The sequence below is a fragment of the Rattus rattus genome, chromosome 14 (assembly GCF_011064425.1).
Source record: "Rattus rattus isolate New Zealand chromosome 14, Rrattus_CSIRO_v1, whole genome shotgun sequence".
Lineage (NCBI taxonomy): Eukaryota > Metazoa > Chordata > Mammalia > Rodentia > Muridae > Rattus > Rattus rattus.
Genome location: NC_046167.1, coordinates 73,574,346 through 73,587,654, shown reverse-complemented (window position 1 = coordinate 73,587,654; position 13,309 = coordinate 73,574,346). Strand labels below are relative to the sequence as shown.

The window sequence follows — 13,309 nt, the reverse complement described above, 5'->3', positions numbered from 1 at the left end:
GAGAAGGCAGGATCCCAGGTACACAAATAACTGTCTTCTCAAGTGAAAATACACTTCTGCAGGTGAGCTGCAGTTTCCTCAATGTGGTGACATACCTTATGCACTTGTTCCTGTACCTTCTTTTGTTTTTTCTTAGGAGCAAATATCTGATCATATTCTTCTGTGTATTCCAGAAGCCACTTGCTCGGCTTCCTAAGGCGTTTCTTCTCTGACCGAACAGCTGAAACAGAAATTAACTTCAATATTAATTGACGAATTGATTTATTTAATTTAACCCACTATTTCTTGAATCCACCACTACACCCCTGAAAGTAAATTCCTGTTTACTAAAGAGGCTCAAAACAATTGCAAAAGATGCAAAAGGAATTTGACTTAACAAGTAAAAAGCTTGAAATTATTTGCTATGGTTTATCAAAAACAAAAGGTAAGTTTATTTCTATATAGACTCCCCATATACACAATTCTCAATTCTTAAGGAAAAGATTAAACTAAAAGCAGCATTCTGTTGACCAGGACAAAGTAAGCATATATAGAAGTGCAGAGTCCTGGTAAACTGGAGCACACATGTGATCTTCTGAGTAAGATCCACCACCTGGGAGCTGGGTGTGGTGGCTAAGGCAGGAAGACCTTGGCAAGCTCAAGGCCAGCATGGCCTACACATAGTTTGGTTGCATGCCAGCCTGGGCAGAAGAATAAGACTTTGTCTCAAAAACAAACGAAACAACAAAACCAGAAACACCTCAGGGAGCCAAGCTGACAATATCTAGAAGGATGTACAAATAGAGTCAGATATTTGCTCCATTTCTCCTTCTCAGATACACACACACATACATGTTTAGCCTACTGTATCCCAGTTTTAAAACACTTACTCTGTTAGAATTTTGCACCCCAAAGCCCCATAGGATTAGAACCTAACACCTCATAACTGTAAGTTCTGGTCCATGTAGGAGGCAAGAAACATTTTGACAAACTATGTGGGAATGGCCCCGCCTCAGTTAAATATGGTAGTGCTGCTTTTGAGGAAAAGAAAGCAATTAGAAGCCGGTAGTGTGGTGCAAGACTTTAATCCCTGTCCTCATGAGGCAGAGAGGCAGGAAGATCTCTCTGAGTTTGAGGCTAGCCTGGACTAGAGTTTGTGGTTAACCATAGCTACACAGTGAGACTGTCACACACACACACACACACACACACACACACACAAATGTATGTGATTAACCCAGGAAAGCCACCCAGAAAGACCCTATCTCAAAAAATAAAGGAAGCAAACCAAAATCGATATTAACTATTAAAAGGCTGAAATAGTTACCAAAAGTCTATGCTTACATTGCTACCTATGTAATTATGCAGCTATTTAAAAGCATAAAAAGAAAAAAAAGCCCAACGCAATTTTCCTTACTCTTTGATGTTAGATAATTTATCTATAAGCAAACCAAAGTAGAGAAATTGTCCAACCACTGTAACAAGCTGCCTCAAGTTCGTGAGGATGTTCCTTGTACAATGGGCCATGCCTGCTAACCCTTGAAGCCATGTCTTTGTTTTGTTTTTGTTTTTAAAAAAGCCCAAACCAACCTAGGAATAAGTATATATTTTATGCTCTGAAGCAACTATAATAGATATAATTTAATAAATTCCCCAGTAGACGTTCAAGTTTTACAATACTAACAACATTTATTTCTAATAGGAAGGAACATGTTACAACTTGGGGTGGGGGGGCTGGAGAGACGGCTCAGCGGTTAAGAGCACTGACTGCTCTTCCAGAGGTCCTGAGTTCAATTCACAGCAACCACATGGTGGCTCACAACCATCTGTAACGGGATCTGATGCCCTCTTCTGGTGTGTCTGAAGACAGCTACAGTGGACTCATATATAATAAAAAAAAAAAAAAAAAAAAAAAAAAAAAAAAAAAAAAAAAAGAAAAAAAAAAAGAGGGAGAAAAAAAGGCTAATTTCTCCCAGCTTCCCGGTCCATAAAAAAAAAAAAATGTATATCTAAAAAAAAAAAAAAAAAAAAAAAAAAAAAAAAAAAAAATGAAGAAACAAACAACCTGGATTCACTATTTCCAACCACTTAACACTCAAGGATCTCTAATCCTCAGCTCAACATGCCAAGCAGAAATTGGCATCTCCATTTTATAAATAATACATGGGGTTGGGGATTTGGCTCAGGGGTAGGGGGCTTGCCTAGCAAGCGCAAAGGCCCTGGGTTCGATCCCCAGCTCGAAAAAAAAAAAAAAAAAAAAAAATGAAGAAACAAACAACCTGGATTCACTATTTCCAACCACTTAACACTCAAGGATCTCTAATCCTCAGCTCAACATGCCAAGCAGAAATTGGCATCTCCATTTTATAAATAATACATGGGGTTGGGGATTTGGCTCAGTGGTAGAGCGCTTGCCTAGCAAGCGCAAGGCCCTGGGTTCGGTCCCCAGCTCCGAAAAAAAAAAGGTATAATACATTAAGCTTAGAAGGGGAAAGTGGCTTTTCAAACTCATTGTTATAAGTAATTATTAAGTTGTGTAAGTCATGATAACAATCAAAATCTGTCCACTCTAAAATCCTTGGGTTCTTTCTACTGAAGAAAGCTCCTTGGTCAACACTGTATCCCTCCTCTCCTCCTTGGTCAACACTGTATCCCTCTTCTCCTCCTTGGTCAACACTGTATCCCTCTTCTCCTCCTTGGTCAACACTGTATCCCTCCTCTCCTCCTTGGTCAACACTGTATCCCTCCTCTCCTCCTTGGTCAATGCTGTATCCCTCCTCTCCTCCTTGGTCAATGCTGTATCCTTCCTCTCCTCCTTTGCCTTCTTGTTCCCTAAGTGTGTGAGGATGCTGTTCCCATTATACAGTAGGGATTTGCTTTTCTCAAACTTCAGTTCTTTAGTTAAGCATTTCTTTGAGACAAACAAACAAAAAAAAACCTATAGATGCCAAATATTGGGCATTGGAGTGAAATAAATCTATATCCAGTACACCTATAGGTTTCTGCAAATCACATACACTGTTCCTCACCAAAATCAAGTAGAAAAACACATTAAAATTTTAGGGTTTTAGTTGGCCTTGGTAGCAGACGCCTTTAGTCATAGCAGAAGCAGAGAATTTGATGTCAGCCTGGTCTACAAAGTGAGTTCCAGGAGAGCCAGGGTTACACACAGAGAAACCCTTTCTCAAAAGACAAAACAGAAAAAAATTTAGGGTCTGAAAAGCTATTGACATTCTTTTTTGGTAAAGTTTTATAGTCACACTATTCATTTCCTATGGTCTATTACTTTTTTGCTACAAATGCAAAGATTAGTAATTAGAGAGGTTATACAGCTCTTTTTTTTTTTTTGGTTCTTTTTTTTTTTGGAGCTGGGGACCGAACCCAGGGCCTTGCGCTTCCTAGGCAAGCGCTCTACCACTGAGCTAAATCCCCAACCGGTTATATAGCTCTTAATGCCTAAAAATTTTTTTTTTTTGGTTCTTTTTTTTAGGAAAAAAAGTAACAACACTTTCCTTAAATAGTGTAACAAATTGTAAAGTAAAAATACCTAGTAACAACTAAATGACTTAAAACTCAAAAGACACGTTGTCTTTCTTCCTCCCATCTAGTGACACCACAGCGCTCCACCCACACTCTCTCTAATATAAACTGCCCTGAGATAGACTGTAACAATACTTAACAGTTGAAAGACTGGCAAGAATTTCCCTAATCTGGTCCCTTTTTATTTGTGTTTTTAAAACAGGGCTCCTCTATGTGGCCCTGGCTGTCTTTGATACAGGTGGGCAAAATTAAAACAAAAGGAAATGATTTGGCAATCTAAGAAAAAGAATCAAGAAAAAGAAAAACACAACCTTTTAATTCTGTAGGGCAACAGTAAGAGTGAATGACAAACAAATGAAAAGAGGCATCGGGGTTGGGGATTTAGCTCAGTGGTAGAGCGCTTGCCTAGCAAGCGCAAGGCCCTGGGTTTGGTCCCCAGCTCCGAAAAAAAGAAAAGAAAGAAAGAAAGAAAGAAAAGAGGCATCTACCAGAGCGCCTCCAGAGTATTATTTCTCTTTTTAACACAGCAAAATACTTCTGTTACATATAGCGGCATTTATTCAGTAAAAGGAACCTTCTCAACCCTATCCTGCCCCTATGGTCCTAGCACCATAAATTTTGTTTAGCTTTTGTTTTTTGGACATAGGGATTCAGTTTTAAGCCAAGCTGGCTCTAAACTTGTGGCATGCCTCCTTCCTCTGCCTCCCAAATGCTGAGGTTATAGGCCTGAGCCTGCTGCCAAGCTGCTATCATACTTTTAACAAGTTTCTATAAATTAGTAAAAATATACTGTAAATTCCAGTAACAATGGCAAAAATTAAGCTTATGAAACAATTTTATTCATTTTAAGAGATTTTGTAGCATGTATATACATATAGTTCCTTTATAAAATTCAAAACAATTTTAACTAGGTTCTAAATGGGGATAGATTTAAAAGGGATGGTTAGAATGAATTTTAGAGAAATACTGGTGGAATGTAAGCTTTACTTTTTCTGTACTGCTTACAGGAATGCATCATGTGACAATTACAAAGTAAACTTAGATCTGAGATGTATTCTCAAGTAGTAATCAATGACCCAGTGAAGGGGCTATAAACAATGTATGCTCCCAATTCTAAAGAGACAAAACATTATTTTAAGGTTACTTACCGGGAGATGCTAAATTGTCAAAAATGCTAAACATTAATAAAGGGAGGGTTTAACAAATTACATTAATCAATAAGAAAAATAATGTGAAAGTTAATAAAGCTATCACTAATATGGCAGCAAAAAAAAAAAACCCCACAAAACACATCTGGAAAACGGATTGAATTACTGAAGGATCCAAAAAATGATTAGCTTTTTGTATCTTTTAACTATTGAATTGTGCCAATCTGTCACCATGGCTCCTCCTCCGAGGAGGGTTATCTCAATCGACAGTGCTTGCTAGGTACTGATGAAGCCCTGGGTTCATCACTGAGAACCACAACATGGTACAGTAGCAATTCCTATAATTCTGGACTCAGAAAGATTAAGAGTTTAAGATCATTCTTGGCTGTAAAAGAAAAGCTTAGGCCACATGATACTATACCTCAACAATAAAAACCCTTTCAATTCAGTAAAAGCAGTAAAAGCAAAAATTATATGCAACCATGAAATATTATAACACTGAAATATTAATAAATTAGAAACTCTTACAATATATTAATGTTTATTAGTCATTTTAAATGACAAAAAAAAAAAAAAAAGGATTCCCCCCCCCTCCCTTTTGGTTTTTCAAGAAAGGTTTTCCCTGTGTAGCCTGGATTATCTTGGAACTCTGTAGACCAGGCTGGCCTCGAACTTCAGAGACCTGCCTGCCTCTACCTCCTGAGTGCTATCTGGCTAAAAAGGTTTATTTCTAGTGCCCCTGTGACTTTATTTACAAATAAGGCAATGAAAGGAGAACATTAAGGAAAAAATAACTGAGTAGGGTAATATCCAAGGGTGGATAGTACAGAAAGCTAAGTAACATTATTGGAAGCTTCAAATGAAGATTTCTGAAGCCAAGCCAAAGAAATGTAGGCCATCAAGATAACCTTAGGCTTCATGTAGAGCAGTTCAACTCCAAATTGCTCCATGTTTTTGTTTTGTTTCTCTGTACCTCCTTCCACCCACTCCTTTTCTGAACTCTGAGAATAAGACAAACAAAACTGACAGGCAGCTGCAAAGACGGAGGGAGGAAGAGAGGAAGGGGCATGAGAACCAGGCTAAGTCTGCCAGATCACAAAGTGCTTCTCCAAGGGCCTCAGTGCTCTCCCCGGCTTCCAGCTACCATTATGGCAGAGGAAGAGAAATCTCAAACCTGTTTCTCTCCTTATCTTTTATGCTTTTAGAAGATTTTCCACCTTATATACCTAGCAACTCATTACCATGTACTAGGATATAACATTCAACAGGACAACAACAACAAAAAGTAAAATCATTGAATGAGCTTGTATCATGATATTAATGTTGCGGAAAAGTCTCTTTTTAGGAGTACACACTTAAAAACTCAGTGCTTGGGAGGGAAGAATAAAAGATTCAAGGTCACTTCTAGTAAGTGAGGCCAGCCTGGGCTACTCGAGCCTTAAATTAACAAACAAACAAGATCCTGGGCTAGAGAACTGAGTCATGGTGTAAAGGTGCTTGCTGCCAAGCCTGACAACTGTGAGATGTGTCTTGGGATCTACTTGGTGGAAGGAATGAACCGGCTATCAAGTTGTCCTCCAGGCCTCCTCATACGTGCAGCACACATCCAAACATATAGCAGCATGCTAATAAATAAATAGACAAATGTGTAATGCAAAATGTCCTTACAAAGTGCGCATCACCACACAGTACTGGGGAGGTAGAGGCAGGAATATTTGAGTTCAAGGCTAGCCTGATCTACACTGTGAATCTGACTCAGAAAAACAAAACCAACCAACCCACGTTTTTTAAAATTCCATTTAAAACAAACAAAACCACAGAAATTTCCTATTGCCAGCAAAGGAAAATAAGCTGATCCTAACTAAGGATGGAAGCTGAATATTCCTAAACCACTCCTTTCAAATTATACTTGAGCTCAGGTATGATGCAAAGGGAACAAAAGTGACTGAGCCTGATTTTTGTGACATGCACAAAATATACCTTCGCAATGGAAAGCAGGGACTTCTTTGAACAGCAATGTACTTGATCAAGAACCAGGAATCTGCTTTAACTTGCCTTAAAAAATTTTAAAAGAAAGGGCATAGGGCGAGGTTTGAGGGTAGGGAATCAGCAACATGCCTCTATTTCTTCCTTTTTAAAAAAAAAAAAAAGATTTATTTATTATGTATAAGTACACTGTTGCTCTCTTCAGACACACCAGAAGAGAACATCAGATTCCATTACAGACGGATGTGAGCCACACCATGTGGTTGCTGGGAATTGAACTCAGGACTTCTGGAAGAGCAGTCAGTGCTCTTAACCATTGAGCCACCTCTCCAGCCCCCAGAGGATTAGGATTCTTTTTTTTTTTTTTTTTTTTTTTTTTTTGGTTCTTTTTTTTTGGAGCTGGGGACCGAACAGGGCCTGCAACCCGTGAGCAAGCGCTCTAACCACTGAGCTAAATCCCCAACCCCGAGGATTAGGATTCTTATCAGAGTAGCTTTAGACACAACCTCTGAGCCAAACTCTGCCCATGGGGAATGGACTATGTGGTTGGCCAGTCCTACAGCATCAGTTCACCCCAGAAGCCCAGAAGCCCACTGAACAGTCTAATAAAGTGTGTGTGTGTGGGGGGGGGGTTTAACCAGGTAACAGAAACCTGAACCCTCCTCCCCCAGAAGAAGGCAGGGTGGGTCATCAAACCCTGTTGTTCCTGCCCACAGATTTCAGGGATGACAAGGAGCCAGTCAGATGAGCAGGGAGAGTTGGAGGGGGTCCTGGTGGAGGGATCAGTGCAGAGTCTCCTGCATGCAGGGCTCTGCCCTATTCCTCAAACCACCTAGCCCCTAGCTTCCTTCACACTTACCTCCCTAGGTGGGACCAGGTTGGGCTTCCCTCCTGGAGGCTGAGACTTTCTGAGAAGCCCTCCTTCCTTCCCTCCCTGCATGTCAATAGCTGTGCATAGCAGTACATGCCTATAACCCTACCACCTAGAAGGCAGGGGAAGAAATACATCGGAGGCATGCTGAGCTAATCTAGCTAAATTGCTGAGTTCCTGGATCACTGAGCCATCTTATCTCAAAAACTAAGGTGTTGTGCACCTGAAGAAGGGTCCGATGTCAACTCTTGTATATTTGCTGCTAGGTTGTTTTCAGCATGTGTCAACAAGACCACAGAATAAGAAAGAATACTTTTTTTAAGGGAACAGGGTCACTCTATAGCTCAGGCTGGCTTCAAACACCCAGCCGTCATCTGAAGTTACCTGTGCACGTGCTGGACTATGTAAGTGTGAACCACCACACACGGTCAGTAATAATCTTTTTCAATACTGTAACTGAATCAAATGGATACCAACATGTAAAGGAATGGAGTTGAGTAGCTGAACTCATATCATCACTGTTAAAAAATGGATTAAAGTCTCTAAAAAAAAAATGCAGGAGTAAATAAATCTTCATGACCACAGATTACACAATGTCTTCAAAATACAACACCAAATGCATAAGCAAAGAAAGACTTTATCAAAACAAATAATTTTGCACTTTAAACGGTTATGATCAAGAAAGCAGAAATACAACCCAAAGGTCAGTTCAGAATACTTGTATTACATCTACTACTAACACCTAGAATGAGGAATGCTTACAATTTAAAGAAGAGAGCTCAATTACAATAACCAGAGAAGGCTCAAGAGGGCTTAGCATGCACTAGGTCCTTCCTTGATCCACAGAACCAAAAAAACAAAACAAACAAACAAACAAACAAAAAACCCATAAACAATAATATAATCGAAGACTAGATAGACATTCCCAATGAAAGTAAACAAATAGTCAACTGGGTACATGAAAAGACACCCAAACTGCTGGTCAGAGAAATGAAAATCAAATTAAAAAAAAAAAAATTTCTGAGCAGCTCACACTCACTAGAATGGCTATGATCAAGTAAATACTGACAGGCATCTAGAGAAACAGAAACCCTCAGAAATATAAAATTAGGAACTGCTACTAGAAATATAAAATTAGATAAAGCAATTTTCCGACAGTTCCTCAAAGGTCTAAACACAAATTACTAAACTATTTGGTAATTTCATTCCTAGGAATGTAGACAGAAGGAAGAAGAATATGTATCCCTTCAAAAGACATTTGTAACATTCATAAAAAGACCAACAGTGTAAACACACCCAAACCCACCAACCGATGAAGATAAAATGAACTCATCCAAACAATGTAACGTGGTTAGCATTAAAGACCGGAAATAAAAGTTTTAAAAATCAAAACAAACAACTCTAGTCCCTGCCTCCCAGAGATGGTAAGCGCTGTGGAAACTACAAACGTTGGTTAGAAACTGCAATCCCAGAATGAAATCCCAGAATGATGGCAGTAAACACAGTGAGGAGGAGAACCCTTCCCTTTCTCAGAAACTGCCCCGCACCAAACCAATACAGCTCAGACCCAATGGCAGCTTCTCTTTGTGAGGTAGGGAAAGAGGAGGGAGGGTTGGAGGATGGGGATGTAATATGACCTAATATAAAAAAAAAGGAGAAGAAATGAGTTTTACAAACCAACTTCAAGAAAACACATATCTAAGAATAACCCAATAAAGAATTCAAAATAGCAAGGCCCTAGGTTTGGTCCCCAGCTCGAAAAAAAAAAAAGAACCAAAAAAAAAAAAAAAAAAAGAATTCAAAATAGCGGTCTAAGAAACTCAATTAGCTACCTAACACTTGATTAAAAGGAAACTCGATCAATGCATGAACAAAATTAAAATATTGCCGGGGTTGGGGATTTAGCTCAGTGGTAGAGCACTTGCAAGGCCCTGGGTTCGGTCCCCAGCTCTGAGAAAAAAAAAAAGAACCCTTTAAAAAAAGAAATATTGCCACAGGGAAAATCCAAACAAACAAACAAACAAACCCCCTGCGGCTAAAGAACAGAACTGAAATAAAATTTACTAGAGAAATTCAATGGAAAATGTGATCAAGCAGGAGAAAAAGAAAATCAGAAAACTATAAAGAAAGACTGAAGGGCTGGGCGTCCTCCTAGGATAAGAGTGCTTACTTAGAATAGATGAGGCCCAGGGTTCAATCCTAGCACCCTACCACAGCTTGTTCCTTAGTTTCTTTTCCTGGTGCTGTAGGAAAACACCCCAACAAAAGACAAAGGAAAAAGAGCTTCAAAATCTTATAGCTTACATACAATTCAAGGCGGCAGGAATGGAAGCGCTTAGTCATATCACATTCACAACTTGGTGAATGTGTGCTGCGAAGGCCCAGCCTGTTCTTTTCACTTACAGAGTTCAGGTCCCAAGAGCCCTCCCACACCAACTAAAGTATTCGAGAAAATCCCTCATAGGACATCCAGAAACCCATCTCCCAGTTGAGTCTAGATCTTGTCAAGTTTATAACACTAACCACTGCACCCTTCTTTAAAATAAATAAATAAAAATAACAACTAATTACAAATCATACAGTCAAGGGGTTGGGGATTTAGCTCAGTGGTAGAGCGCTTGCCTAGCAAGCGCAAGGCCCAGCTCTGAGAAAAAAAAAAAAAATCATACAGTCAAAGAAATAGGAAATATAAAGACACGACATCTTCAAGCGCATCAATTAGACTACATAATGTTTGAAAGGCGGTTTTGCTGGATAGAATGTTGAGTAAGAAAAAAGGACTGAAAGCTAGCTTGAAAAGTCTTCCCAGGTCTGAGGAAGGAGAGGACATGGGAATTACAGTTCAAAGGACTCCAAAATACTGGCACTGCCTAGCACATATAAGGGTCCTAAGTATAATATCCCAAAATATAAGGGATGGAAGACCATACTGTGATCCATCACAGTAAGTAAGTAAGTATGTATGTATGTATGTACATACGTATGTATGTGTTTGTTTGTTTTGTTTTTCCAAATAGGTCTTCTCGGAGTAGCCCTGGCTGACCTGGACTCACTTTGTAAACCAGACTGGTCTCAAACTCAGACATCTACCTGCCTCTGCTTCCTAAGTGCTGGGATTTAAAGGTGTCTATCACCACATCCTGCCTCAAAATCTTTGAACAAAGAGAATATTAAAACCACCAAGAAAAACAACTCATCACATATAAGACTCATGTTTCATGCTATATAGATTCTTAATTCTCACATACCAGAAGGAACTAAAAGAATTCAAAGTGCTGAAAGAGAAAAACTGCAAGCCAACATTCTATCCAGCAAAACTGCCTTTCAAAACTGGTAGTTCCCCATCTAAAAGCAGAACTAAAAAGACACTAGACAGTATATAAAAATAAATGAAGTTTGTTGCCCACAATATTTATATATTGACGACTGTAAGGCTTTAAAAGAAAGAACATAATTCTGGTAAAGAATTTAGCTGACAAAAGCATAAAAATATAATTACACCAGCCACATGTGTCCAAGCCTCAGGGAGTAGAGACAGGAGGATCTGTGCATATTTAAGGCCAGCTTGGTCTATTAAGAGTTCCAGGGCGGTCAGGACTAAATAGTGAGATCCTACCAAAAAACAGTTGGTTTGTATAGTGAATTCCAGGAGAGCCAAGACTATATAGTAAGACCCTTGTTCCTACTAAATAAACAAAGTAAAATAAAATAATCGTATTTATCTCAATGAAAACAAAAGATAGCAGAGATAGCAAACAAAATATACTTCATCACAAAGACAGAAACTGAAGGATGATGAAATAAACTTAAAGGTTGATATCACAGTGCTCAAAGACATGAGAGACACTGACAGAACTGAAGGCAGACAGTCACAGTTAGACAAAGCAATTACAACACCATTTTATAACAACTGAGAGGACAATCAGGGATGGTGGCTAGTTTTTATAATCCCCCAACCCTAGGGTAGTTCAGACAGTAAGACTATCTAGATTTAAAGTCTGAGTTCCACACTGAGTTCCGGCCAACTTGACTAGAACATTTGACCCTGTATCAAAAACAAGCCAGGCATGCTGACTAACACCTATAATCCTAGCACTGCATCTAAAACAGGTGAAGACCAGCCTACCTTAGAGGCCAGTGAGCCCCAGGCCAAGTTGGCTTATAGAATGAGAACATGTCTTGAAGGAGGGGTGGGGAAAGGCAAAGAAATTGCTCAGTGGGTAATAAAGGCACTTGCTGCAAAGCGACATGATTGATAACAGGCAACAGGCAGCTGACGAACAGTCCACAGGCTTCCACACGTGTGCTGGGGCTGACAGACATATCTGTGCATTTTTAAAAATAGGGCAACCACCCAAAAAGCACAAGATGATAACTAGACTTGAACACAGCACACGCACACACACACACACACACACACACACACACACACACATACACACACACACATATACACACACACACGCCAAACACCAAGTGAACAGAGAATAGCCCCCAAAATACATCATGTTCACACAATGTCATAAGAAATTTATGAAGACTAAAAACACTATTGTTATCAGCCACTATGGGAAGAAAGCAGAAACCTTGACAGTACAAAACGATTAAAATTTATACATGTACGGCAATAAAACTGAATTCTGGGAAACCATTGGGTAAAAAAAAAAAAAAAAAAAAAAAAAAAAAATTTACTACGAGAAATTAGAAATATTTTGAGTCAAATAAAAATACAACAGACTGAAGTTTACGGTATTCAGCAAAAGTAGTACTAAAAGAATTATTTGTGGGGCTGGAGGAGAGATGGCTCAGCTGGTTAAGAGCACTGGCTTCTAGCAATGAATATCTAGTAAGAGCACCAGTGGAAGGGAAGCCCTGGGTCCTGCTAAGACTGAACCCCAGTGAACTAGACAGTTGGGGGGGGCAATAGGGGGAGGGTGGGGAGGGAACACCCATAAGGAAGGGAGGAGGGGAGGGGATGTTTGCCCGGAAACCGGAAAGGAATAACACTCGAAATGTATATAAGAAATATTCAAGTTAATAAAAAAAAATTACTTTACCATAACTGAGACTTACAGAAAAGTTGCAAATGCCATGTTATCCTCCACCAAATCTACCTTTATGTTAACATCTGATTACTATTATATATTGGTCAAAAATAAATACTATAGAAGGTCATATTCTTAAAAAAAAAAAAAAAAAAAAAAAAAGCACTGGCTTCTTCAGAGGTCCTGAGTTCAATTCCAGCAACCACATGGTGGCTCACAACCATCTGTAAAGAGATCCGATGCCCTCTTCTGGTGTATCTGAAGACAGCTACAGTGTACTTATATATAATAAATGAATAAATCTTTAAAAAAAAAAGAATATTTATATTTGTAACTGCCTATGATTTTTGTTTGTTTTAAAGCCAGGCTCTGAAGATGTAGAGATAGTTCAGCAGTTAACAGACATACAGTACATTTGTACACACGTACACACACACACACACACACACACACACACACACACACACAGAGTTTTGTTATTTTTAATTTTAACAGTGGGGGAAGGGATTAAGTTTAGTGACCTACATCTTCAACAACTCCAGTGCTCAGAAAGTAGATACAGGAAGGAATATCTATCTACAAACAGAAAGCCAGCATAGCAAGTTCCAAAACAGCCTAAGATATAAAAACTATATTTAATCCAAAGTTAGCAGAAGGAAAAAAGTACAGCAGAAATAAAAGACAGAAAATACAAGAAACAACAGCAAAAATCAGAAGCTAGGAGGGCCTACCAACTAATG

The 13,309-nt window shown here is 39.0% G+C and overlaps 1 protein-coding gene across 1 annotated transcript in view; it reads right to left on the bottom strand.

Moving 5' to 3' along the window:
- The window catches only part of Nsd1 (nuclear receptor binding SET domain protein 1), a 106,047-nt gene that overhangs the window by 51,218 nt on the left and 41,520 nt on the right, over positions 1-13,309 (bottom strand). Inside the window, 1 exon segment of the mRNA XM_032884593.1 lies at positions 96-220. Within this exon segment, the coding sequence (XP_032740484.1) occupies positions 96-220 (125 nt within the window).